This window comes from Melozone crissalis, unplaced genomic scaffold (assembly GCF_028551555.1).
Source record: "Melozone crissalis strain CALT ecotype California unplaced genomic scaffold, PUWL_Pcris_2 ptg000107l_1, whole genome shotgun sequence".
NCBI lineage: Eukaryota > Metazoa > Chordata > Aves > Passeriformes > Passerellidae > Melozone > Melozone crissalis.
Window position 1 is genome coordinate 2,565,534 of NW_026535884.1, and position 26,199 is coordinate 2,591,732.

Below are 26,199 nucleotides of genomic sequence, written 5' to 3' on the forward strand. Positions count from 1 at the left end.
GAGAGAGGAGGGCGGCCAAGGTGGGTCCTGCGGGGTGGGGGCAGCTGCTGCCCGGGGTCTTGGGGGTGAGAAGGGGCAGCGGACAGCTCTGCCCAGCCCGCCGCTCCCTGCAGGGCCCCTGTCCTGTTCGGCAGCCCCTGGCCTGCCGTGCATTCCCTGCTGGTGTCCGGGTCCTGCTGGCATTTACCGGCACAGCGGCGTTTACGCGTTTCCCCGAGCTGCCGTGATTTGGGCTAATCCGCTCCAGCCCGTCTGTTCTTCGCTCGCTAACGTGAAGCCAGGGCAGATTTAGGATCCTTTCTCTCCCGCTGACTGTACAGAGCAGGGCCGGACCCACCCTGGCTCGCAGCGCGTCCCCGGGGCTGCAGCGCGGGTCCGCGGGCGGTGTCCCCGGCGCAGCAGGCAGCACAGCACCGGGGGTGTGCCGGTGCTCTGTTTGCACGGCGGGCTGGCAGGGCCGCTGCTGCTGGGGCACACGTGGCACTGGGCTGCAGCTGCCCAGGAGCGCGGCTGGCACTGCCGGGAGCGACTGAGGCCACCCCGCCGCTGTCACCCGAGCCCTGATGGGGCCTGGCAGGTAGCGCGGGGTGGGCAGGGGGAGCTGGTCGGGCTGGGGGCTCATCCTGCCGTGCCACGGTGCGGGATCGCGATCCCCCTCGCTTTGTGAGGCACCTGCTGAGGGACGTGTGCTGGGAGTTCCGTGGGGCTGGGACCAGCAGGTGATCGCGGGCTGAGCAGAGGGGTTTGGCCATCCCGCCTGGCCCCTCCTGTGGGGCTGAGTCCAGGGATGAGCTGCTGGCACAGGGGGGATGAGGAGCACCCTGTGCATCCCTCTGGGCCGGCTGCCAGGCGTCCCAGGGGATCTCACTGAATGGGTGCCAGCTGCGGGCATACTCCCACTTGCAGGTGTCTGTGATGGTGTTCACAGGGGTCTTAGGATGAGGGAAGAGATGAGGATCTGACTCCGTGTTTCAGAAGGCTTGATTTATTATTTTATTATATATATTATATTAAAACTATACTAAAAGAATAGAAGAAAGGATTTCATCAGAAGGCTAGCTAAGAATAGAAAAAGAAGGAACGAATAACAAAGGCTTGTGTCTCGGACAGAGAGTCCGAGCCAGCTGGCTGTGATTGGCTATTAATTAGAAACAACAACATGAGACCAATCACAGATCTACTTGTTGCATTCCACAGCAGCAGATAACCATTGTTTACATTTTGTTCTTGAGCCCTCTCAGCTTCTCAGGAGAAAAAATCTTAAGGAAAGGATTTTTCACAAAATGTGCTTGTGACAGGTGTCACGATGGCCACGCTGTGGGACGCACTGTGGCAGCGGAGGAGGGCTGAGGGTAGAGGGTGTGCTGAGGCCGTGTCGAGGCCCGCGATAGGGCACCGGTGGATGGCAGGGGGTGCTGCAGGGGGAGCAGCGGCCCCTCGGAGAGAGCGCGGGTGGTGGGAGCGCGTCAGCGCTGACCTCAGCAGCGCCGGGAGGAAGGAGGGCAGGAAGTGGGGGCGGCTGGAGCTGCACAGGCGCTTCCTCCCCGCAGCAGCAGCGCGGAGTTGTGCAGGCAAGCCCGGGCAGGGCCGCCTCCTCCCCGCACCCTCGCACCCTCCGTGGGCAAAGGGGCGCTGGGGGTCCCACACGGGGATGGGGATGTGTCAGCGGCGCAGTGGGCGGCGGCACCACCATCCCCAGGAGCGGGGCCAGAAGGAGCCCCAGTGAGAAGGGCACTGGCCAGAGAACACAGGCAGTGCACTGTGCTGGGGGCCTGGCCGGGGGTTTAAAAATAACCCGCTGTGAATGCCTGGAGGGGCTGGGGCCGCGGCCGTGGCCGCACACAATCGGAGGAAACCCGCCGGCTTGGAGCATTGTTCGCCTGCAGACGCTCGCTTCCTCCGTCCTGCCGCGGGGACACGGCTCTCGTCAGCACAAAGGGGCTGGGGGTGCCAGGGCGGCCTCACGGGTCTCTGCTGAGGGGCTGGTGCCCCGGTGCAGGTGGCTGTCTGTCCCGCAGCTCCTTGGCCAAGCCCCGGCATGTGCAGGTGTCCCAGGGTCTCTGCTCATTGCGGTGGAGCAGGGAGGGGCTCTGCGGGACAGAACCCTCAGTGTCATTGTCATCACCCACTTACAGCACCCACTGCCACACTGCCATGTCCTGGTCATGCTGCTTTCCCCGTGCCCGCTCTGCATTCAGCATTCCCTGTGAACAATGGGGTGGCAGAGGGTGCCCTGCTGCTGGTGGTGCTGCCCATCCCTCCCTGTGAGCACGCCACAGCGGGCAGGCCCTGCCTGATGGACACACGTCCCCGCAGGAATGCCACCACGCCGAGTGCCGGCAGCTGAGCCCCGGCGGCCCCCTCAGCCTGTGTGAGCTCTGTGATGGCCGCCTCCATGGCGCCATGCACTTCGATGGCCACATCCGCTTCGACCTGTCCCCGCAAGGTGAGCCCGAGCCAGCTGTACCACCGCTGCCCCCGCGGCTGTGGGATGGGAGTGATGGAGTGCACGTGGGGCTGGTGCAGCTCGGGGATGGGATGGGAGTGATGGAGTGCACGTGGGGCTGGTGCAGCTCGGGGATGGGAGTGGGGTGCAGCGGGAGCCAGCACGGGGCTGGGGGAGCTGTCACAGCCCAGCTCGGTGCCCCTTTGCAGGCTCCATCCTGGCCCGCAACATGTCCACGCGTTCGTGCCCCCCGCGCACCAGCCCTGCCTCTGATGTGGAGGAGGAGGAGGAGGGTCCAGCAGAGATCAGAGGGTGAGCCCCCAGCCCTGCACAGTCCGTGGGCAGCCCCAACCCGTGGCACCCCCGTCACCCTGCCCTCCCTGTGCCCGCAGGGAGCGCAGGAGCTCAGCGCTGAAGCTGCCCAAGAAGAAGGCTTGGCGCAGGCACACGGACGTAAGGCACCGGCTCCTCTCCCTGGGGCACTCGGCAGGGCAGCAGGATGGCCCTGGTGGGAGGGAGGGAGGGACCCCTGGGCAAGCAGTTGCCCCCTGCCCCCAGGACCCCAGCAAGGAGTGCTTCACCTTGAAGTTTGACCTCAGCATCGACATCGAGGCAGAGATCGTGCCAGCTGTGAAGAAGAAGTCGTTGGGGTGAGTCTATGGGGACAGGACAGGGGACAATGTGGGGAGAGATGCTGAGACAAATGTGGGGCTGGTGTCCTGCAGGGAAGTGCTGCTGCCAGTCTTTGAGAGGAAGGCCATTGAGCTGGGCAAGGTGGACATCTACCTGGACCAGTCGCACACGCCGCTGTCGCTGCAGTTCGAGGCGTTTCGCTTCGGGGGACACTACCTGAGGGTGAAAGGTGCTCAGGGGGCCCCGAGGGAGGCCTGGCTGCTCCAGAGCTCCCAGGGGACACTGACAAGGTGATGCTCCCACAGCCAAGCCCGGGGATGAGCTGAAGGTGGAGCAGGCAGTGCGAGATGCCCGGTCAGCCAGCCTGCCCATCCTGCACCCTGCCAGCAGCGCTGCATTCCTTGGGCCGGTGCTGGAGCCTCTGCCAGGGCGCCGGGAGGGCACTGAGAGCCTGGTGAGTGCCAGTGCTAGCTCTGGGAAGGGAGGAATTGGGGATGGGATGACAGAATGTGTGATCCCCCCATAGCCATTCTTTCTGGTGAAGAGGGGTCATGTATAGTGTGGGTTGAAGATCCCCCCTGGAGTCCCCAAGATCCACTTTTTCTCCTGGCTGTGCTGTGCTGTGCTGGCTCCACCATGGCAGCCTAGCAGCTCAAGCAGCAGCACCAGCCCTTTGGCTGTGCCAGGTGTAGGCTGGCACCAAGGCAAAGGCAAACAGGAGCCCTGGGGCCCCCAGTGTTTGCTGCCACTTGGTGCCACCCCAGCCCTGGGACTCACCCTGGCCCTGGGACTCGCCCTGGCCACCAGCCCTCCCTCCTCTCAGCTGCTGGCAGCTGCTGAGCACAGCAGCTCTGTCCTGCCCCGTGGACCCTGGCCCCAGATAAGGCGTGGGACCTGGCAGGGCGTCGCTCCCATGGGAGCAGGGTGCCAGGCCTGAAGGGAGAAGCTCTGCAGGGTCCCGCCAGGAGGACACGGTGCTTGGTGCTGTGCCAGTAGGCCCTGAGGGCGGCAATCTGGCTGCCTGGCCAGGGCTAGTGGCCACCCGTGTCCAGCACTACGACGCCTGGCTGCAGGACCGGCAAGGCTCCAGCAGGGCCTGGGGACAAGAGGGCAATCAGGCACCTCTAGGGAGGTCTTGGTCCCAACCCCCTTCCTGGGGGCAGGCGGGTCGCAAGTGGCCCCGAGGCGATGGGGCTGGGGACAGCCGGGGCGTCTGGAGAAGCGGCAGCGCAGTGAGTAATGGCAAAGGTGCCCGTGGCAGCTCTTCCCGCCTGGCTCTGCGGACGTGGCGGGGCAGTGGCAGCAGCATGCCGCTTCCCAGGGCTGGGTGGCAGGCAGGGAGCCCCGACCCTGCTGCGTTTTGTGCCCCGGCCGCATCCCGGTACAGCCCAGGGACACTCAGGGAGCAGCCGCTGCAGCGCTGCCCGGGGCGGCGGGAGCAGCTTGGCCGTGACCCAGCTCTTGCGACCAGCCGGGGGGCTTTGATCTCCGCCGGTGAATTGTTCAGCTCTGGTAGCTTATCTGCCGAGGAGGGAAATTAGGTTTTCGGCGCTGGCCCCACCTCCTTTTGTTTCGGAGGAGCTCGGCCACAGCCTGCCCGGCCCCGGCTCTGCGGTCCGAGCCGGGAGTGCGGCTGGACGGACGGCCCGGGCGGGTGCTGCGACCCTCGGCATGCCCTGAGCCCCCCCCGCTGCCGGGGCCGCCTATCCATGGCCGGCCGGGCTTGGCCAGGCAGCACCCGGGGCCCTCCATCCCCGGGGCCCTGCACCCCCGGGATGCAGGTAGGCAGGTCAGTGCGGGCAGGGGAGCTTGGCCTGGGGACCCCACTGCCCGGGGTGTCCGTCTGTCCCACGGTGCTCGAGGTCAGCCAGGCCGCTGTCCCCATCCTGGCCGCAGCTCTGGCACTGACCCTGGGGACGCTGCCTGTCCTCATTGCAGGCTCCGGGACGGCGGAGGAAGAACATAACAGAGTTCCTGGGGGACAGCAGCATCCCCAGCCCCGAGCCAGCCCTGCACAGCAGCAGCTCTCTGCCCACCAATGGCACTGACACCTGGAAGAACCGCGCTGCCAGTCGCTTCAGCGGCTTCTTTGGCTCCGGGACCAGCACGGGCTCCTTCGGGCGGGTAGGTGGGATGCAGGCACAGGGAGGGGTGTGGGGACTGCCTGTGGCTGTGCTGGGGACATGGGATGAATCCCCCTGGGGCTCAGGATCCCGGTTCCACAGGCAGGGTGAGGTGGTCCATGGGACATGGCCGCTGGCCTCCGCCCAGCTGTGTGCCCTGCTTTTGTCCAGGAGACAGAGAAGCTGGAGCAGCTGGTGAACAGGCTGCACGCCTACAGCACCTTCGGGCTGCCCAAGCTGCCGCCCCAGCTCCGCTTCGACCGCGACTCCTGGGAGGAGGATGGGGACGAGGCTGGGCTGGCGCTGGAGGACAGCTGGCAGCAGATCATCCAGGGCACAGAGGTAGGGACAGTGCCTGGGGAGCCTCAGGGGCTGTGCCCAGGCCCTGGCACGGCGCTGACGCTCAGCCTGGCAGGTCCTGTCGCGCCGGCAGTGCCACCAGCAGGAAGCCATCTGGGAGCTGCTGCACACAGAGGCCACCTACATCCGGAACCTCAAAGTCATCACTGATGTGAGTTTTGGCAGCTGCTGCGCTGTGCTGGGGCTGGGGGCTGTGGCTGCAGCTCACTGCCTCTCCATTCCCTCCCCACAGCTCTTTCTGTCCTGCCTGGTGAACCTGCAGGAGTCAGGGCTGCTCTCTGAGGTGAGTGGAGGGGGCTGCAGGGCACAGGGTGTTCAGGGATGGATCCTCAGCCTCGCCATGCTGCAGGGTGGAGGTGCCATTCCCCAGCACTGCCCACCTCACCCCCACAGGTGGATGCTGAGCGGCTCTTCAGCAACATTGGGGAGATCATCCGGCTGCACTGCAAGCTGTGGCGCAGCGTCATGGCCCCAGTGCTGGCCAAGGCACGGCGGACTGGGGCACTGCTTGACCCCATTGACTTCCTCGATGGCTTCAAGATGGTGAGTGGGGATGCCATGCCGCAGCGGGCAGCCATGCCATGCCGTGTGCTGCATGGTGACCACCTCGTGTCCCCCAGTTCGGGTCCCTCTTCAAGCCCTACGTGCGGTATTGCATGGAGGAGGAGGGCTGCATGGAGTACATGCGGACCCTGCTGCGGGACAGCGAGCTCTTCCGCACCTATGTGACGGTAAGGGGAGGCTGGGGCTGGGGCTTGGGCTGGGGCAGGGCTGGGGCAGGGCTGGGGTGGTGCTGGTGCTAATGCCTGGCTGCCACAGTGGGCCGAGAAGCAGGAGCAGTGCAGCCGCCTGAAGCTGAGCGACATGCTGGTGAAACCTCACCAGCGCCTCACCAAGTACCCGCTGCTCCTCAAGTCCATCCTGAAGAAGACGGATGACCCACGTGCCCGTGATGCCATCACCACTATGGTAAGGGATAGGGGTGGGGGGCAGCAGGGGTGGTGGCCCCTGGCCCCTCAAACTCACCACCTCTCCTGGCACAGATCAGCTCCGTGGAGCGCTTCATCAACGATGTCAACTCGCGGATGCGCCAGCGGCAGGAGCGGCAGCGCCTGGATGCCATCCTCAGCAGGATTGATGCCTACGAGGTGGTGGAGGGCAGCACAGATGAGGTGGACAAGGTAGTCTGGACATGGTGGAGCTGCCATCTCATGCCATGGCACTCAATGCAGCCCTCTGCCACACTGCTGTGCCACCCTGTGTCACTTCATGCCAAGCCACCCCATGCTGCACCATGTCATGTTACCCCATGCACCCCACGCTGACACTGGGTGTTTCTGGCAGCTGCTTAAAGAGTTCCTGAGGCTGGACCTGACGGCCCCCATCCCCGGCACCTCCCCGGAGGACACCCGGCAGCTCCTCCTCGAGGGCAGCCTGAGGATGCGGGAAGGTAAAGACAGCAAGGTGAGGACTGCAGGGGACAGGGAGGGCTCAGCTCCAGCCCCTGCCCACCCACCCTCCCTCACTGCACCGACTGGTGGCCATGGCTCCACTCTCACCCCCAGATGGACGTCTACTGCTTCCTCTTCACCGACCTCTTCCTCATCACCAAGCCCTTCAAGAAGGCTGAGCGCACCAAGGTGATCCGGCAGCCCTTGCTGGTGGACAGAGTTGTTTGCCGGGAGCTCAGAGATCCAGGTGAGAGCACTGGGCATGAGGGGACTACAGGGAGGTCCCTGGACACTGCTGACAGCCCGTGCCCACAGGCTCCTTCCTCCTCATCTACCTGAACGAGCTGGGCAGCGCTGTGGCCGCCTACACCTTCCAGAGCAGCGGGCAGCTGTGCCGCAGCTGGGTCGAGGCAGTGCGCAATGCCCAGGTGAGGGCACACGGGTGGGTGAGGGACCTGTGGGTTCCCTGTGCACCCCCCATTCCTCACTATGACCCCCCCATCCCAGAACCTGCTGCAGAGGCTGCGGCAGCGCCGGCGCATGGAGGAGCAGGAGGAGGAGGACGAGGAGGATGAGGAGGATGATGGTGAGAGTGGCACTTCAGCTGCCAGTTCACCAACCATCCTACACCACAGCAGCGCCAGCCCGGACTCACAGCAGTGGTAGGGAGCAGGAGGGAGGGACCTGCACAGCCCCAGCCTGGCACAGGCCCCTCCTCACCTTCTTGCCTCCACAGCCCCTCCGACGGCTCCACCGAGACGCTCGCCATGGTGGCAGCAGAGGGTGGCGACGAGCTCTCCTCCCCAGACTGGGACGCAGGACCCTTCAGCTCCACCTCGGATGGCTCCTCTGTTAGCACCAGCGCCTCCATCGGCACTGGCACCTCTGTGGAGACCCCCACCTCCACCGATACCCCCACGCAGGAGCTGCCTGCAGGTGCCCTGCCTGTTCCCCTGCCCCACGGCGCGGCCTCCCCAGGCAGCGGCTGCCGCTCGTCCTCCATCGACAGCGCCTATGGCACGCTCTCCCCTGCCTCGCTGCGGGACTTTGTCCAGCAGCCCGAGGGGGCGGCCGAGGAGGGGCAGGAGCCCTGCCCGGCCCCTCCCGCCCCACGGCCGGCCTCTCCCCGCCTGCGCCGCCGGACGCCCGTGCAGCTCCTGCCGTGCCCGGCCAGGGTGCTCAAGTCCAAGTCGGAGGCCAGCTTGCCCCAGCTCCTGTCCCCCACTTCCCCAGGCCCCCTAAGCCAAAGCCGCAGCCTCTCTGACCTCTGTGCTGGCTCGCCCCGGACTGGCCAAGAGCCCGCACCTCAGGCTGCTCCCGGCAGCAGCGGCAGCTCCACGTCGGAGCTCTCAGAGCCAGAGGGGCCGGCCGAGAGCCCAGCATCCCTCCCGGGGGAGCTCAGGCGCGACCCCCAGCCCCCTGCCCGCCGGACCCTGTCGGACCCGCAGGCGGCGCAGCACCGCAAGCTGACTCTGGCGCAGCTGTACCGGATCCGGACCACGCTGCTGCTCAACTCCACGCTGACGGCCTCGTAAGCACAGGCTGCCTGCTCCTGGGGGTGCCCCAGCCCTTGCAGGGCTCAAGTCCCAGTGCTGAAGGCATCTGTCCCCACTGTGTGTCTTGCAGGGAGGTCTGAGAGCCGCTGGCATGGAAAAGGACAGATGCACGGATGTACCAAGGAGCTTCTCCTGCTTCTAACCGTAGCGTAAAGCCGGGGCCGGGCAGAGCAGGCACTGGGAGGCCGCGCTGGTGGGGACATGGATGGGAATGCAGACCGGTCCCCTTGGCGAGGCCGTGTCCTGGGCACGGTGGTGCGGGGCTGGACATGGCACGTGGCTTGTGCTGAACCCCCTGTCCACAGACACGAGAGTGGTCGGGCAGGGGGCCCTGGGGCTGTGGGGGGCTGTGGGAGACTGAGGGTCAGCTCTTGCAGGCGAGGAAGGGGTGACGACGTCGGCAGTGGTGAGCGGGGAAGGTGCTGAGAGGGACGTGGTGCCGGTGGCACGGTGCTGTGGGCAGTGCAGGGAGGAGGCTGGGGCTGGGGGCAGGAGAGGATGGCGCGGGGCTGGGGCGGGTTTGCCCTGTGGGCTGGCAGTGGATGGCAGCACCTGGGACTGGAGTGTGGGAGACACGGTGGGACACGCACGGCGGCCGCAGCCCCGGCTGCCCCCCCATGCTAAGCTGCACTCCACGTCCCAGCTGAGCAATAAAACCAGCTGGTGCACGCTCATGTCTGCCTCTCCTTTCCTTTGGCTTCAGCAGCACCCAAGGCTGGGCATCACCCGGGTGGGCGCAGCGTGGGGACAGACAAAAAGGGGATGGGACCAGTTCCAGCCTCCCGTTCTGGAGCTCGGGGTGGGGATGGAGCCCTGGGGTGGGGTCTGCACTGCTCCCCACGTCCCCTGCCACCCCAGCTAACGGAGGGAGGGCGGCGGCCGGGTCTGCAGCGAGGCTCTGCAGGTCCCTCCCGCGCCCAGCGCTCCCGTCATGTGGTTTCGTACCCCCTGGACTCATTTCCAAAAAAGCATTTCCTCCCGCTGCGGTTGGGTGTAAAAGCCTGTCTGGGGAGGGCAGGCGCTCACTCGCCGCGCGTCGCGTGCTGCTGACGGCAGCCGTGGGGTGCCGGGGCACCCTGCCCGGGCACGGAGCTGCCCCGACACCCCCCTGCACCTGCACCGCTCCCCGCAGCGCCCCGGCATGACCCTGCCGCATCGGCCACAAGGATGAAGTGCTGCTGCCCTGGGGTGGCTTGGGTGAGTGCGGTGGCCTGGGGGGACCCATGGAGCGCTGGCACCATTTGTGGGGTGTCCCGCGGCTGTGGCCGTAGCGGGTCTGGAGGAGGGAGGGAGGAAGATGGATTAACCCCAGTGCCAAGCGTGCCAAAACCGCTTCCCCCTCTGGCTAACAGCCGGGGCTGGGCTGGGCCGCACCAAAACATTCGCGGTGTGGCGTGACCGCGGGGCCACCGGCCGTGAAATCCCGGCCACAGAGCGGATGCGGCCGTGGGAAGGGTGGGGTCAGTCCTGGGGCCACAGCAGGGCAGTGCCTGGGGAGTGGCTGTGCCCACGGACCGCGGGCAGCTGCCCTCGGGGCTCCAGTGCCAACCCCGGCACCGACAGCTGCGTTACGGGGCGGGGGCGCTGGCACGGCACCAGCGGAGGGCTGTCCCCAGCGCCGTGCCAGCCCCGTGCCCACGGCTCCCCTGGGCACCGGGCACCTGCTGGCCGCGCTGGGCACCGGCAGTGCCCGTCTGCGGGCGGGGTGCGCGGGCAGGGCCCCGCTGGGGACGGTCGTGCCTCAGCGGTGACTCAGATGTGCCGCTGCCAGCCGGGGCTGAGGCAGCGCCCGGATCTGCCGGCAGCGCTCCGCCAGCGGGGCGGCCCAGCGCGGTTTCCAGTCTGCCGGTGGCGGGTTTAGTAGAAAATGATTCAACTGCCGTAATCGGGGCCATCACGGCTGGGAAATCCAGCCCCCAGCGAGGAATCCCCTGGCTCCCTGCCCACGCTGGCAGTGCCACGGCCCTCTCAGCCCCCGGCCCGGCCTGTGGAAGGGGTGTCAGCGTGGGCACCGCTCGCTGCACCCATCGGGGCTTCCAGGGGAGCAGGGCTGCCCTGCGGACGGCACCTGGCACCCCGCGGGGGAGCCGTGACCTACTTTGGGACCCGCGTAACGGGGCGCGATAGCATCGGGGAGAGCGTGAGCCAGGCACGGCTTCCTTTCGGGGAGGAAATCACCTCCTCTGTGAGGGAGATAAACCCCAGGAAAGTCAAAGCTGGCAGCGTTAACCCCTACGCGCCCGGCTACCGACAGCTCCCTGAGCCGGCGATCTCTGGCACCGCCAGCAGTTCGTGCGCCTGACTCACTGGTCCCCATCCCTGGGGACATGGCAGGGTCCTGTCCCGCATCTCTGTGCCGCTCCCCACAGTGCCAGCATGGAAGCACCATTTGCAGAGCACACGGGGGCACCTTGGCAGCCCCTGGGCACAGGCTGTGGCACAGTGGCCCCGGGCAGGAAATTGCTTGCTCGTGTACTGCGGAGAAAGCAGAGCACAGGGGCTGCCGCGGGGCATTCCCAGCCCTGGGGCAGCACACCCACGCGGCTCTGGGGCGGAGGGCCGCGGCTTCAGCCGCTCAGCTTTGTGCAGGCACCGCTGTCCACACAGTTCCAGGTACGGCTCTGGCTCTGATAGCCCAGCATGAGCTGGTGTGTGAGGGCTGTCCCCACAGGCTCCTGGAGCAACCCGTCTGCCTGCAGCCCTGCTCTCTCCCTGCTTGCAGGTGACCTTGGCAGCGCTGTGGCTGGCAGCCAGCGAATCGCAGCCCCCAGGGTGGCGGGACCACGCCGTGCTGCGAGGGCAACGGGTCCTGGTGCAGCCACTGCTCCGCCTGAGGAGACACACGGACAGACGGCAGTGCCCTGACGGCATGAAGTGGGTGGAGACTGCTCGTCAGTGCTGCCCTCAGTGTCCCGCAGGTGAGCGCTGCCCAGTCAGTGTGGCATGGCACAGCACACCCTGGCACAGCAGGTGCCTTGCTCAGGTGGCCGTGCTCCCTGTCACCCCACTGTCCCTGCAGGGACATTCCTGAGAGAGGCCTGTGTGTGTGATCCCTGTCCTGCCGGCACCTTCCGCACCCGGCCCAACACCCTCAGCGAGTGCGAGGCCTGCTACGAGTGTGACCAACACGGTGAGCTGGCACCACACCACACTGCACTGTGCTATGCAGTGCCGTGCCGTGCTGCTCACTGCCTGCTCTCTGCAGCTTTCCAGAGTGTGCTGAGCAACTGCTCGGCCACCAGCAACATCGCCTGTGGCTGTGAGCCCGGCCGATTCCGTGATTGCGTTGACCCGCTGTGCACCGAGTTCTCTTGCAAGAAGTGCCAGACCTGCACTGGACGCCTCATCCAGCGACCCTGTGAGTGCTGCCAGCTGCCACACGGCACAGCCTGCCAGCTGTGCCACCTCTGGCTGTGCCACCCTGCCTCATTCCCACCCTTTCCCCAGGCTCAGAGTTGCAGGACACACTTTGTGACAGCAGCTGCAAGCCTGACTTCTACAAAGAGGGTGATGAATGCCGGCCATGTCACATGTAAGCATTGACCCTCCAGCCAGGGATGCATGTGGGGCCTGTGGTATGGTATAGCATGCACAGCATGGCACCCATGGGTCCCATCTCCTTGCAGGCGTGCCGTGGACACGTGTGGCAATGAGTGCCAGCAAGCGTGCGGCAGCAACAACAACAAAGGTATGGGGACAATGGGGCCAGGGTTGGTGGTGTGCAGTCACCGTGCTGGCCAGCTGATGGGAATGCTCCTGCTCCTCTGTTCAGGCTCAGGTCTCGAGTACATCCTGCTGGGACTCACCGGGCCTCTCTTCCTGGGTGCCTTGGCCATCTACCACAAGAGGAAGAGGCTCTGGCATGGGGGTGGTGCCCACCCCATGGCACAGGCCACCACCTCAATGCCCGGGGCTGCAGCCACACCATGGTACCAGTTCAACGCCTGGAAGTGGCACAACCCGTGCTGGACCCACCCATACTCCCCACAAGAGACAGAGCGAGGCACTGGCACAGCAAAGAAGAGCTTCCAACAGGAGGCGTTGCTGCGTGAGCCACCCAGTGAGGAAGGAAAGCCCTCCTCATCCCCAGAGCCCCGCGGTGCCTTGCTGCAGGGCAGCCAGCTCTACGCCGTCATCGACGTGGTGCCAGTGCGGCGCTGGAAGGAGTTCATGAGGATGCTGGAGCTGCGGGAGGCAGAGATTGAGCTGGTAGAGCTGGAGGTGGTGCACATCCGTGACCAGCAGTACGAGATGCTGAAGCGCTGGTGCCAGCAGACCAGTGCCACGCTGGACCACGTCTTTGCCGCCCTGGAGCGCATGGAGCTGGCCGGCTGTGCTGAGGCACTGCGCCAGAGTCTGCCCGTGGGACCCTGACCCCAGCGCCAGCACCCTGGCACAGGGAGGGCCCGACACCTCCACACCTCACTGGGCACCCAGCCACACCCCTAAGTATTGTTACTTATGCCGTGTAGACATTTTATGTCAGTTTTATGTCCCCTTCCCACCTGCCTGTTCCCCCTATTTATGTCCTCCTGCCCCCAGGGCCGGGGAGGACCCCATGCCCCAGCACATCGTCGGCTGCCCAGCCCCTCGCGGGACGAGCGGGCACCGAGCCCACCCGAACCCATGGGATAGTTCTCAAGGCTGCCCCTGCCGGGCGCTCCTTCCCCTCCCCAATAAAGTGGTGTGTTCTCCATCCGCCAGCCCTGGCCCTTCTTCACGGGGCCGTGCCAGCGGGCACCAGGGCACTGCTGGCCCCAGCACCGCCACTGGTGATGCGGCACCCACAGGTGAGGGGAATGCGGGTGCTGGCGGAGATGCAGGCAGTGTGGGTGTCGGGGTGCTTGTGGCGATGTTGGTGAGGGGGCACCGCTGTGGGCGAGCGTGGCGTGGCTGGGGGGTGCTGTGGGGAGCCCCAGGAAGGCGCGGGGCACTGCTGGCGGGGTTTATCGTTTTAATCGCTGGAAAGGCAGGCGGTCTGGGCAGGGCTGAGCCGGAGGCTGGCCTTGAGCGGCTCTGGAGGGGCAGTGGTGAGGGTGAGCGCGCTGCGAGTGGTGCCAGCGGGGCGTGCGGTGAGCCCGGCCGAGCCGGGCGGGGCGCAGGGAGCCGCGTGTCCCACGCTCGCTTTGCATCGGGCAGCGCGGGGGAGCGGTGGGCTGGCGGCAGCGGGGAGTGGGGGTACGGGGGGCTACGGGTGCCTGGGGCGGTGGAGAGGGGTTCTCTGGGTTGGGCTATGTGGCCATCCACGGCAGGAGGAGGGTGCCGAAGCATGTCGCGGTCCATGGGAGGACCTGCCAGTCTCCTCCTGCTGCGAAGAGCCAGGATGCGGTGTGGCGTGGCTAGTGCTTGGCTATGTCCCCCTTCTTGAGGATGATCTGTCGCTGCCAGGGCGCCAGCTTTGTCTCATCGTACCCGAGAGTCCTTAGCTTTTCCGACTGCTCCTTCTCCTTCTCCTCCTCCTCCCGCTTCAGCTTCTCCTGCTCTTTCCTGCTCAGCAGCACAGGGCACAGGGCGCCGCGGTCACCAGGGCCGCGGGGGCCGTCGTGCCCGCCCACCCAGGGAAGGGGCTCGCTGCACTCACCGTTTCTGCTCCCTGCGAAGGCAAAGGGAACACTGGGGTTAGTAGAGCCGCGGGAGCCACCAGCTGGTGCAGCATCCCCCGACCCTGGCTCACCTCTCCTCCTCCAGCTTCTTGCGCAGGATGTCCCTCCTCCAGGCCGGCATGCTGGCCAGGCGCGCCTCCTCTTCCTTCTCCTGCAACAGACAGCCGAGTTACCGGCACTGCCCGCCCTCACTGCCGGCACCGTGGGGCCGCAGCATCATCCTGGGGCGCGGCACCACCGCATCCCTCTGGCAGCGCCCTCCGTGGCACGGTACGGGTGGGGTTCACCGGCGCACGGCTCGCCGACGGTGCCCACCTCGGTGCCCACCTTCCGCCGGCGCCGGGAGGAGGAAGGAGCGCGTGGCGTGGCCACAGCCCTTGCAGCACACCACAGCTTTATTGCACGACACGCGGGGGCCCACACTGCCCCGGCACCGCAAACGCCACACCAGAGGGGAGCGCAGCCCCGCCGCTGCGCCTCCCACACAACACACAGCCACGGCAAGCGGCACACACTGCAACCTCGGCCCGGGGCCGCAGAACAGCGCCCAGCCTTCTGCCAAGCTCAGCTGCACCACGAGCCACCGAGGCCGGCGAGCGCACCCTGCACCAGCCCACAGCTGTCCCCTGAGCTTGCTGCTGCCACATGCCACACCACTGGCACAGCCTGCAGCATCCCGTTGGAATCAAGTGTCGAACATCTCTGCCTCCTTCTCCTTCCAGAAGGAGAAGCTGCGGTCAATGAAGCGGCAGAGGTCCTCCTCGCTGAACTCTCCCAGCTCCGGTACCGGCACTGCTGCCCCCTGCTCTTCCGGGGCCATGCTGGGGGGCTCTGCCAGGCTCTCTACCACTGCCACGGGGTCATCCCCAAAAAACTCCTGCACGAGGTCCTCAAAGCCGTCGAGCCAGTGGCGGTGGCCAGCCTCGATCTGCTCCAGCACGGTGCGGTGGAAGCGGCGGACGCGGTGCCAGCTGTGGCTGCCCAGGCGGTCAAACATCTCATAGCAGAGGAGGTGGCGGAAGCGCCGCTCCTCGGGGCTGAGGGGCATCTCCAGCAGCTGGAAGTAGCCCAGCATGAAGAGGTCCAGCGGGAGGCTGTCGTGGGGCATAGGCGAGCCGCCGACGTAGGGCAGGAAGTGTTGGGGCCAGTAGAGCACCGTGGTGCGGCTCAGCCGCCGGATCTGACGCCCTGGGACCCGGCGGGCAACACTCCTCCAGCGGGCCAGCAGCCGCCCTGCTGCCGGTCGCCGCCTCCCCGGCCGCCGCGCCCGCTCCTCCCCGGGCACCGCCGAGAGCGCCCGCTTCTTCCAGTGCTCCAGGAAGAGGAAGACTGCGCGCTCCTTGCACCCCTTGGTGCGTTCGTGTGTGCTGCTGGGCTCTGGCAGCGCTGCCCTGCTCCTCCGCAGCCCCCCATCCCCGTATTCCTCCTCCAGGATGGGCCTGCGGGCGCTACCAGGGGGCTGCACCCGCTTGCGCTTGGTGACCCTGGGGGCAGGCGCGGGGGGTCCCCCCGGCTCCTCGTAGTTGGCCTTGAGGCTGCGGACGGACACTCCGCAGCCCAGGATCTCGCTGCGGGCGTCGTGCTGGGTACCGGGGCCGCCCCCCGCTCCCCCCGCCCCGGGGCTCTCCCGGCCCCTCGGGGTGGCCGGTGCTGCGGCCGCGCTCCTCGGCAGCGGGGGGGACCGGCTGCCGCGGGCGGGCGCGTCCTGCTGGGCGAGGGCGAAGCGCCGGGGGGGTGCCGGGGCTGCGGAGGGCAGTGCAAGCGGCAGCAGCTCCTCCTGCGGCCCCCCTGGAAGGGGCTGCCCCGCCTCGTGCATCACCCGCAGGCTCCCCAGCTGCCTCTCCAGGTGCTGCATGTCCTCCTCCCGCATCGGCTGCCCGGCGGGTCCCGGTACGCCCCCGCGGCACAGGGGCGGCGAGCGGCTCCCAGGCTGCGGCGGGAGAGAGGGCAAAGGGGCTCCTGAGGCCGTGCCGCACGCCCCCCGCGCCGCTGCCGCCGTGTGTGGCATCCCCGGGGTGCGACACCCCTGCATGCAGGTAGGGTGGTGCCCAGCCCAGTTAGGAGCCGGGGGCAATGCCACGCACGCCGTCTCGCCGGGTCCTGAGCTGCTTGGGCCGTGCCCGCGCCGCGCTCGCCGCCGCAGCACGAGGGACCCCCCTACCTTGCGCCGCTGCTCCTCTTCCTCCTGCATGCGGAGCTGCAGCTTGCGAACCATCACCTGCCGCTTCCACTCGGGGATGGGCCGGCCGTGCTCGTCCTGGCTGGGCACCAGCGCCTCCACCTCCGCCGCTGCCCCAGCGCCTGCTGCCGGCACCGGTGAGCTCCCGTTGAGCACCGGCTCCGGAGAGCCCCCCGCCAGGCAGCGCGGCGGCCCGGCAGCCTCGGGGGTGGCCGGCGGGGTGGGCGTCCTGGTGGGTGACGGGGAGGACACTGGCGACTCTGCCTGTGGAAGGAGGGAGGGAGGGCGGTCGGCACTTGCCGTGCCGTGCCGTGCCGCGCCGCCGGCTGCCCTGGCCCCCATCGCCACCTACGTTGGCCCCTGCCTGGCCGCTGCCGGAGAAAACAGTGGTGAACCCTTTGCTCTGTGGCGTTGGCTTGAGGCTCTTCCCAGCTTTGATCTCGGCCAGCAGCTCCGAGTTGTCGCCGGTGGGGGACATCATGTTGAAGGACTTGGTGCCTGAAAGGAGGCAGAAGGGGCAGTAAGCACCCCGGCAGCACCATATCCCTGCCCCTGTGAATCCCCCACCAGCTCGCAGGGTATGGGGGTGAAGGGGTGGCTGGCTCGCTGCCCCCCTCCACACCATCCAGGAGCCCCTGAAGCAGCATCCAGACACCCAGCTCAGCATCCACAGGAACAGCACATCACCAAACTCCTGGGTCCATCAGACCCCAGCGGAGCAGCCCCCCAGCACTCAACAGCCTGGCACCCCAGCTCCACAGATCGGTAAGAGCAGCACTCCAAGAGCAGCTCACAGGGTCCTGGCACCCTGCTGCAGCAGCACCCCAGCACCCCAACACTCAGCTGCAAGGGTCCCAGCCTGGCCCCAGCCCCGAATGCCACTCCATGCCCCCGAGGCACTGTGTCGCAACAGAAGCGTGCCTCTGGAGGGTTGGCTCCGTGTCCGGTGGCAGCCTTGCCACTGCAGGACAGCTCCTACACTCCCCTGAAGCTCTCGGCAGCGATGCACCGACAGCCTGAGCCACACTCCCTGCCAGCCCGGTGCCCAAAGGGCTGCGCGGCACCTGCACCCCACAGTCATGCCACCGCCACGCGAGCACCCACCGTCCGTGCCAGCCATGCGTGAGTCCCTAAAGGCCCATGGTACCGTGCCAAAGCAGAGCCCCCTCCCCGCGGCCGGCGCCCGCAGCTCGCCCCGCTCGGAGCCAGAGGGCTGCGGGTGCTGAGGGCGCAGCGGGGCGCTCGCGCTGCCATCCAGCGCCGGCTGGGACCCCCCGGTGGCGGGAGCCGGCGCTAATAAAGCGGGCGCCGAGCAGCGGCCAAGCCCGCGGGCTGCGCTCAGCGCCGGGGGAGCGGCCGCAGCGCTCACGTGGCGGGGTCACGCCGGCCGGCTGAGCGCGAACAAAGGCGCTCTGTGTGTGCGGGGCCGCCGCTGCCCGGCCCTGCCAGCCCTGCCCTGGCGCCTCCGGCAGCCCCGCACCGCCGCTCGGCGTCCCGCGTGGCACCGGCGACGCGCGGCAGCGAGGGCGGGCAGGTGGCAGCGCCCGGGTGTCGCCATCGATGCCATCGATGCCCCGCGGGTGCGGCACGGGGCCTGCCCGGCTGTGCCCCGCGCCAGGGCACCCCCCGAGCAGGGAGGAGCGTGGGGCCGCGGTACTTACTCTTCATCTGCCTGAGCGCCTTTCCTCCTAGGGAGAGAAGCAGAGAGGCGGCGCGGGGCGCGCGGCAGAGGAAGGATTTGGCCACCGCGAGACAAGAGAGAAGAGAAGCGGCCAGCAGTGAGAGCAGGCAGGGGCGAGCGGGCGTGGGAGCCCCCGCGCCGACACCGGAGGAGAGAAGGACAGAGAGGCTGTCAGGAGCCGCGCGGCCCAAGCGCCGCGGGAGGAGACGAGCCAAGGAGGTCAATGCCACAGTGCAGCCAACGGGACAGTGCCCAGGATCGCTCCCCGTGCCCACCCGGCACCCTGCCACTTACTTCCCGTAGAGGACGAGGAGCGGCGGGGGCCGGCGGGAGTCTCGGCCAGCGGGGGCGGCGGCGGGGGCGTCGGGCAGGCGGTGTCGGGCAGCGGAGGGGGCGGCGGTGGAGGCGGCAGCTCGGCACCGGACTTGCTCTCCCCATTGCTCATGGTGTCCGTCGAGATGGGTGATGCCTGGAAGGGAGCATGGGCAGGCGTTGCTCGGTGCCCGTGCCGCTGAGCTGGGCACGGCCTCGCGGGGCAGGGCTCACCTCCTCGGTGTGCGCCATTCGCTGCGGGCCTGGCTGCTCGGCCACGACGTGCCCCAGGTGCTTGTAGTAGTCACCGGTGCTCGGCTGCTTGCCGAAATTCCTTGACCGCCTGCTGGAGTCGGCCCGGCGCAGGCCCTCGGGGCTGCTGTCACGCGATGCCAGCTGCAATGGGGAGCCCACCTCAGCCCCGCCGTGCCCTGCTGTGACCGTGGCACAGGGCTGGAGTGGAGTAGGACCGTGCCAGTTTGCCTTGGGGCAGATGCAGAGCTGGGACGGACAACGGGTGCGTGCCCTGGGGTCTGTTCGGCAAACGGCTCTACCAGGGGCTGCGTGCCATGTTGGCAGCGTGCGGCATCAGTGCCTGGCACTGTGACCCCATAGCTGTGCCCAGGATTCTGTCCAAGCCTCCCCCGGGATAACCCCCTGGGAACAGGAGTGCCGAGCCCCTGCCCCGCGGATTACAGGAAGCTTATCCCGCGCGGGGCTGGGGCCGGCTTCCAAACCTCCCTCTGAACAGGGCTCTCAAGCAGCGCAGCCTCAGCTCACCCCGGCGCATTCCACAGCGGCTTTGCGAGCTGTGCTGCCGAGTGCTGCTCTCCAGGGGGCTGTGCCTGATGCCTGGGCTCGGGGTGCCATCGTGGCATAGCCCTGCTCGCCTTGCTTGGGGCCCCACTATTTGCATTTCCCCGATGCCACCTCCACCCATGGCATTTTCACGGCGAGCCCAGCTGCTCGCTGCCACTGCCACCAGCCCCAGCTAAGTCAACAAACGTCAGCTCAGCGCTTCCTACAGCAGCTGCCATGGGAATTGTGCCAAGCCTGGCTCCCACTCCGGCAGTCCCAGCCCCGGTCTGGCACAAGGGTCTGTGCCACTGAGCCCCATTCCATGGGGCACCCACACTGCTGTGGCACCGCTCTGCCACACGCCCACACCTCCCCAAGGCAGTCCATTGCTCTGGTAAGCACTAAAGAGCCAAGGCCAGCACTGTGGGGTCCCAAACCCACCACGTGCCTGGCTCACACTGCTCTGCTGAGACCCCCATCCCATGTGCCCCGTCCCCCAGAGCATTGGGCTCGGCCAGTGTCCTGACCGTGCCCAGAACCCTGTCCCTGGTGAGGTGGCGAGAGCCAGGGTAGGGGGTCAGGGCGGCCCCAAACCTACTGCATCCTTATGCCCCCCCAGCCCGCCATGGAGGGCTGCACCCCTCTTACCTGTGCACGCCTGGCTGAGCCCTCTCAGCTCCTGGCAGCGCTGGCTGTGCCACCCGACACCTGTGGCGCGGGCGACACCGGAGCCGGCCGCTCGGGTTACCGCCTGCGCAGCTGCCCACGCCCAGCTCGGCATGGTGCCTGTGGTATCGCCGGGCCCATGGGCGCGGCTGCCATGGCGTGGTGCTGCCCGGTGCCCCAGCCAGTGCATGGCAGCAGTGCATGGCCCACCCAGTGCCACGGAGCCACCAGAGCATCACTGAGCCCGGCTTGCTGCATCCTCGCTGCTGGCTGAGCCCCAGCCCTCCCAGCGCATGCCAGCATTGCAGGCATGCGGCCTCCGGCTGGGACTGTCCCCTCCCAGTGCAGGCAACAACTGCTCAGACGGATGATGCCCTGTGGCATGTCCCTCCCGGGTGGTGTGTCCCTCTTGCTGTGTTTGGGGCGTGGTGCAGGGGACACGGTGCATGGGGCCGTACCTCTCGGCGCAGCGCCTGGCTCTCCACATGCCGCAGGTTGTTCTTGGCCCGCACGTAGATGTCAGCGGTGTGGGGGGCAGCGGGGGGCGCAGGTGCAGGGTAGCCAGGGGGTGGCGGGGGTGGCCGGGTGCTGGGGGGTGGGGGTGGCGGTGGGGGGAAGGCAGGGGGTGGTGGCGGCGGGGGACCCTCGCCTGCTGGGCCCCGGCCCCGCGGCCGCATCTCAGGGTCCAGCATGTCCATGTACGCCTGCATGTCCGCCAGCGCCGGCTCAGGCACCCCTGCGCAGGGCAGGGGGTCAGGGGGGGCTGGACCCGCGCCCCCCGCCCCGCGCCCCCTGGCCCCGCACTCACGGGCGGCGGGGGCCCCTGGGGGGCCGCCCCTCTTCTCCCCGGTGCTGGACTGGCTGGAGTGGCAGGAGTCGTAGTTGGAGAGGGTGCTGGCAGGGGAGCCCACCTCGAAGCGCGCCTGGGGCACCGACGCCGTGGTGTTGGGCGAGGACATGCCCGAGTCGGGCTGGCGGCATTCCCCGTCCGCCGAGGGGTCTCGTGACAGCACGCGGTGCTCCACGCTCTGCTGGCACAGCCCAGGGGTCAGGGCAGGTGGGGGAGTCCCTGGTGCTCCCCGTGTGCTCCCCACGCCCTCATCCCTGTACCATGTTCTCCACGGTGCGCAGGTACTGGGCGCAGTGGCTGTGGCCATTGTAGTCGGCGAGGTCGGCCGCTGTGTAGCCATCCTGGTCACGGATGCTGAGGTCGGCACCGTTCACCACCAGGATCTGGCAGCACTGGGGAGAGTGGGGGCGCATGGCAGGGCTGGAAGGAAGGCCCTGCCCTTGCCCTGACACCCTGTTGGCCACCAGCACCCACCTCCAGCTCGCCGTTCTCGGCGGCATCGTGCAGCGGCGTGCCGCCCCAGCCGTCGGCAGTGATCTCCCCGCCGTGCAGCAGCAGCCAGCTCAGCACCTTGGCGTGGCCACGGCTGGCGGCAAAGTGCATGGCTGTGGCCCCCTCAGCATCCCGCTCCGACAGGCTCACCGTCGTGAAGCTCATCTGTGTGTGGGCAGGCGGGCTGAGCACTGGGGCTCTGTGCCACCATGTCATGCCACCATGGCCTGCCATGCCCAGACAGTGCTTACCAGCCACACGATGACAGTGTTGTGGCCCATCTGGGCAGCAGCGTGCAGGGGGGTCATGCCGTCGTAAGCCCGAGCGTGGGGGTCAGCCCCACAGTCCTGCACCAGGTACTGGATGATCTCCAGGTGGCCTTCCTGGCAGGCGAGGTACAGCGGGGTGGCCCCCGTCTTGGTCTGGGCACTCAGCGTGCTGCAAGTGGGGCACAGCGCCCGTCACCTGTGGCCGCTGCTGCTGCCAGGGCTGGGACAGGGGGTGGGCAGGATGCAGGGACATGGGGGCTTGTGGGACACAAGGAACATGGGCAGGTGCAGGGGAGACAGCTGTGGGCAGGCAGAGCAGTGCCAGGGCTGGGAGCTGTCCACCCCATGGCTTCCCATGGGTCCCCGTGCTGCTGCGGTGGCTGCAGCTGCAGCGGGAGGTCACTAAGTTAATCAGCCTGCTTAGGCTAAGCTCCTTCCTCCGGCTGTTTTTGGACACTGCAATTTAGTCGTATTTTAAAGTAAGCTGCTTACACAGCACCGGCCGTGGAGCCGGCGGGGAAAGGCCAACCTGCGCCATGGTGCCCAGCTGCTGGGTGCTGGTGTCCCCTCACTGCCCCAAAAGGCCTTGGCATCCTCGTGTCTCTCATCCTGAATTGTGCATCCCAAACTGTACAACCCAAATCCTGAATCCCACATCTTTTACCCCACAGACCCATAATCTGCATCCCACATCCCCACATTCTGCCTCCCGACCCCACAGGAAGCTGTTTTATTAAGTGCTCCATAAAAAAAACCCCTGTTGAATATTTAAAAAAGGAAGAGCAATAAATACTCTGCTCTGTTATCGCAACGATCGCAGGCCCTAAATAATTGATCCCTGTAACTCTGAGACGGGCTGTGGCCAGCACTCCCTTCCCGCTGTCCCTTGCGTGCCGTGCCACCGAGTGCCTGCCCCGTGCCCAGCAGTGCCAGGCTGGCACAGCCCTGTGGGCTCCCCGAGCTGGGGATGGGGCTTGGGGCAGCTGCAGATTGGGGTGCTGGAGTCAGCAGGAGCTCAGGCACAGGGGCAGTCCCTGATTCCCATTTCTCAGTAATTGGGAAGGCGTTAAGCCACTCGGGCACTGCCACTAAACTGCTTTGGCAGATGGCTGAGCCCCCATGCTGGGCCACCGGCTGCCGGGGGCGATGCGAAGGTGGGCCGGGAGCATCCCGCAGCGGCACCGCGGATTGGATTTCGCAGCTGTAACGGAGCCTCCGGGCAGGCGCGGGGCCGGGAGCAGGGCCAGCCCTAAATAATTCAGGGGGAAGGCGGTGACAGCAGCGGAACAACCCCGGCAAGCGGCGTGAAAGGCAATGCGAGCGCCGTGCCACACCTGGGCTGGCACGGTGGGCGTCGAGCAGGAGCAGTGACCGGTTTGGGGCCGGGCTTGGGCTGCAGGGGTTAATCCCAGAAGTGCTCAGGGCTAAGCTGGCACACCTGGGGCAAGGAGATAAAGAACTGGGGCTGGGACAGCTCTGGCCAGTAAATGCCATGGGATCCAGGGATCTGTGTGGCCCGGCCTGGAGGAGAAGATGCAGAGCTCTGGTGTTGTGGCACCCAGAGACAGAGGGGTGCCGAGTGCTGGTTCACGTCCCGCTGCCTCAGGACTCCCTGGATGAGGGAGAGCTGCGCAATCCCTCCCATCCACAACCCTGGAGCCTTCCAGGGACAATGTGGAGCAACAGCGCATCCCCCCGGCTCCGCTTTGGCTGGGTCTCTGGGTTATTTCCAGTGGCCTCTGCCCACCACAGGAAATCGGATTAGCGGCCACCTAATCACCTGCTGCGGCCTCGTGGCCAGGCCCGGCATCGCGGGCCCTGTGGGCTGCTGGGCCACGTAACGGGGGAACCGGCCCGGCCCCAGGCACCGCTCAGGAGGAAAAAAGGGGATGCTGCCGCCACGGAGCCGTCCGGGAGAGGCTGCCGTGCCCAGCAATGCCCACCGACCTGGGCAAGCGGAAAGGTCGTCTCTGGCGCGGGGAGCAGCCTCCCCTCGGCGGTCAGCCTAATCCATTTACATAACAGCGGGCGGACAAAGGCGGCTGTGTTATCGCCCCGCGCCAGGAGCCGACTCAGCGGCCAGCGACAATATTTCTGCCAGCGCTCGCCCCTCTCCTCCTCTCCCTTTCTTTCTGGGCCATAAAGAAGGTGCAGCTGGCTGCCCAGCCTGATAACGCGGCCGCGTTGCCCTTGGAGCTGGGGGTTCAGGCTGGCTGCAGCATTCGTCCCCAGTGCTGGCACCTTGCCCGGTGGCTGGAGGGAGGGTTGGGGGCACAGCAGGCACCCCGTTCTCCCACTAGCCCCTCTCCTGCTGGTGGGTGCCAACCTTCCGGCAGACCCTGTCTCGCTGCCAGCAGCGGGGGCCGTTACCTGGGGCAGTGTCCCAAGAGGAGTCGCAGGGAAGGGAAATCCCCTTTCACCGCGGCGTAGTGGACGGGCAGCGCTCCCGTGTTGGTGGCTGCCGTGGGGTCGCTGCCTCCGAAGCGGAGGAGCCACTCGATCACCTCGTGGTGACCGAAGCGGGCTGCCAGGTGCAGGATGGTGGCACCAGAGTTGTCTGTGTCCTGCAGGAGGAAGTGGGACGGCTGTCAGTGCCAGGCACCAGCCCTTCCGGCAAGGGGGTTGGGGACCGCAGGGGCATTCCCCCAGCCCGGAGCTGGTGCCAGGCGGGTGGGGCGGACAGGGTGGAGTTCCGTCCGCACGGAGCGGGGCCGGAGCAGGAGCACAGAGCATCGGAGCGACCGTGGGACCAGCGTGTCTGCCTCCGTCAAGGGCCCGCGTCCGCACACAGTGAGTGCAGCACAATGCCCTCCTTGTTCGGACCCCCTAACCGCGAACTCGCCGCCGAGCCCCGCTGTGCCTCCGGCCCGTCCGCCCTCCGCGCTCGGTGGGGCGCGGGTAGCGCTGGCCCCTGGCCAGGAGGTCGCCGATGCGTGCTGACCCCTTCCTTCCCGATTAATCTCCTCTCCCAGCCCCGCCGCCTCCTCTTCCTTCGGTCGTCACACGTCTTTAACTCTCGGCCGGCCCCGGGGCAAGCCGCTTACCGCCGCGGTCCCGCCGTTGTGTAACCCCGGAGGGGGCGGCAGCCCCGGGCAATATGTGCTGCCCTCGCGGCTGAGCCCCTCCGGGATGCCGGGGACTCTCCGGGTCCGTGGGATGCCGGCCGCTATGCCCGGCGGAGCCCTGCCCGTGCCGGCTGGGACGGACCCCGGCTGGCCGTCGGCAGGGTGGGAAGCACCACGCGTGACCGTGTCCCCGCGGCCACCGCCACCCACACGGGACCGCGGAACGCCTCCCCGGCCGCCCGCGCCACCGAGGGCCCCTCCGCCGCCCCCCGCGCCCCCGCTCGCACCTGCACGCCGCAGCCCCCCTGCGTGAGCAGCCACTGGAGACAGGCGAGGTTGCCGGTGGCGGCGGCGTCGTGGGCCGGTGTGGCCCCGTTCCGCGCCCGCGCGTCCCCGCGGAGCGCGGCCTCGGCCGCCAGGTACCGGAGGCAGGCGAGGCGACCGGCGCGGGCGGCGTGGTGCGTGGGGGACGCGCCCAGGGCGTCCCGCAGCCCCGGCCGCAGCAGCCCGGCCGCCCGCAGCCCCCGCAGCGCCTCCACGTCTCCCTGTCGCGCCGCCTGCAGCGCCCGCTCCAGCGCCATCCCGGCGGCGGCCCCGGCCCCAGCGGCCCCGGTGGCGGCCCCGGCCCCGGCGGCCCCGGCCGCCGCTTGGCACTGTGCGGCGCTCCCGCCCCGCCGCCCCCCGGCCCCGCCGGCTCCTCCTCTCCCTCCCCCGGGGCCGCCCCTCCGCCCGCCCCGCCCGACGGCGCGGCGATTGCCCGCTGCTCGGGACCCCCGCCCCGCTCCCCCCGGCCCCTGCTGGGGCAGCCGCACTTTGCCGAGAGGCGGACGGGACCAGAACCGGCACCGGTGCAAGTCCGGGTGGACCCCAAAGCGGGCCGTTCCCGGCTGCCTGTCCGCGGCCCCGTGTAGCTGCCCCACGGGTGTCCCCTCCCGCCGCCCGCCCAGGCAAGAGGCGCGGCAAAGATGGGCTCCTCCGGCACCCTCGACGTGCGCTGCCGGTCCTGGCTGTTCAGGCAGAACGGGGGGCGCTGGGCGGGAGGCTGTCCCGCCTCACCCGGCCGCGGGGGCCGGCAGCCAGGCACGGTCTGCTTTGGTATCCACCCAGCCCTGCAGCGGTCCGGTCCCCGCCGCCACTGAAAAGTTGTTTTATGAAGTGCTGGCGGGGCAGCGGGCGGCGCGGGCGGACAGGCGGGAGACCCTCCGTCAGCACCGCGGACAGCGGAGACGCTCCTCGATCAGCACCGAGGACAAGGCAAGGCCGCCCTGCCCGCCTCCTTCCCTGCCTGTCCCCCGCCCTCCCTGCCCGGTCCTGCCCCGCCGCGGTTTATAAAGCCGACAGCGGCATGGAGAGCGGGAGCGCCATGTCCCCACCGGGCGTTGGGCGGCAGGCACCCGGCTCCGGTCCCCCTTCTGCCTCCGCCGAGCCGTGCAAAGCGACAGCTCCGGCATTTCCAGCCCGCTGCGCCCGCGGGCGGCTCCGTCTGCCCGCAGACCCTTCGGTCCCTCACGGAGACTCGCCGCCGCGCTCGCACCGACGGGAGCTCGGGGTCGGTGAAGCCCTGAGTGCCGTGGCTCCCGGGGGCGATACTGAATCCCCTCCGGACCCTGCAAGCTGTCACTGTCTGCTCGGGACTCGCCAGCACCCGACCCAAAACCCCGGGGCGCTACCGGGAACTGTGTTACAACCGGAGAGAGCCGACGGCGCCGGGAACG

At 68.0% G+C, this 26,199-nt stretch overlaps 3 protein-coding genes across 6 annotated transcripts; 2 read left to right on the forward strand and 1 right to left on the reverse strand.

The window, feature by feature from the left end:
- Window positions 1-525: 525 nt before the first annotated feature.
- On the forward strand, window positions 526-9,224 carry PLEKHG5 (pleckstrin homology and RhoGEF domain containing G5). Of its 3 annotated transcripts, XM_054291883.1 has the most exons (21): window positions 526-577; window positions 2,317-2,446; window positions 2,656-2,758; window positions 2,839-2,899; window positions 3,005-3,096; window positions 3,172-3,308; window positions 3,385-3,533; window positions 5,018-5,203; window positions 5,374-5,544; window positions 5,618-5,713; window positions 5,795-5,845; window positions 5,956-6,105; window positions 6,183-6,293; window positions 6,382-6,531; window positions 6,606-6,743; window positions 6,907-7,026; window positions 7,128-7,260; window positions 7,329-7,441; window positions 7,521-7,675; window positions 7,750-8,544; window positions 8,640-9,224. In XM_054291883.1, the coding sequence occupies exons 2-21, from the start codon at window positions 2,404-2,406 to the stop codon at window positions 8,647-8,649; spliced, it is 2,964 nt and encodes a 987-aa protein (XP_054147858.1). In that variant the 5' UTR covers window positions 526-577; window positions 2,317-2,403; the 3' UTR covers window positions 8,650-9,224. The 3 variants fall into 3 exon arrangements, with proteins under 3 accessions (XP_054147858.1, XP_054147857.1, XP_054147859.1); XM_054291882.1 differs by lacking the exon at window positions 526-577 and having other exon boundaries at window positions 2,340-2,446; window positions 5,636-5,713; XM_054291884.1 differs by lacking the exons at window positions 526-577; window positions 2,317-2,446; window positions 2,656-2,758; ... (2 more) ...; window positions 3,172-3,308; window positions 3,385-3,533 and adding an exon at window positions 4,715-4,860.
- A 242-nt stretch (window positions 9,225-9,466) lies between these two features.
- Window positions 9,467-13,250, forward strand: TNFRSF25 (TNF receptor superfamily member 25). Its single transcript, XM_054292053.1, has 7 exons — window positions 9,467-9,766; window positions 11,292-11,487; window positions 11,589-11,699; window positions 11,775-11,927; window positions 12,017-12,101; window positions 12,196-12,257; window positions 12,342-13,250. The coding sequence occupies exons 1-7, from the start codon at window positions 9,737-9,739 to the stop codon at window positions 12,941-12,943; spliced, it is 1,239 nt and encodes a 412-aa protein (XP_054148028.1). The 5' UTR covers window positions 9,467-9,736; the 3' UTR covers window positions 12,944-13,250.
- A 273-nt stretch (window positions 13,251-13,523) lies between these two features.
- On the reverse strand, window positions 13,524-25,065 carry ESPN (espin). Of its 2 annotated transcripts, XM_054292015.1 has the most exons (15): window positions 24,772-25,065; window positions 23,790-23,983; window positions 21,402-21,588; window positions 21,133-21,315; window positions 20,919-21,050; window positions 20,662-20,836; window positions 20,267-20,571; window positions 18,579-18,740; window positions 18,327-18,501; window positions 18,013-18,039; window positions 16,704-16,849; window positions 16,334-16,615; window positions 14,244-14,323; window positions 14,151-14,162; window positions 13,524-14,056 (listed from the first exon to the last, which is right to left on the reverse strand). In XM_054292015.1, the coding sequence occupies exons 1-15, from the start codon at window positions 25,063-25,065 to the stop codon at window positions 13,909-13,911; spliced, it is 2,502 nt and encodes an 833-aa protein (XP_054147990.1). In that variant the 3' UTR covers window positions 13,524-13,908. The 2 variants fall into 2 exon arrangements, with proteins under 2 accessions (XP_054147990.1, XP_054147991.1); XM_054292016.1 differs by lacking the exon at window positions 18,013-18,039.
- Between the last annotated feature and the right edge of the window lie 1,134 nt (window positions 25,066-26,199).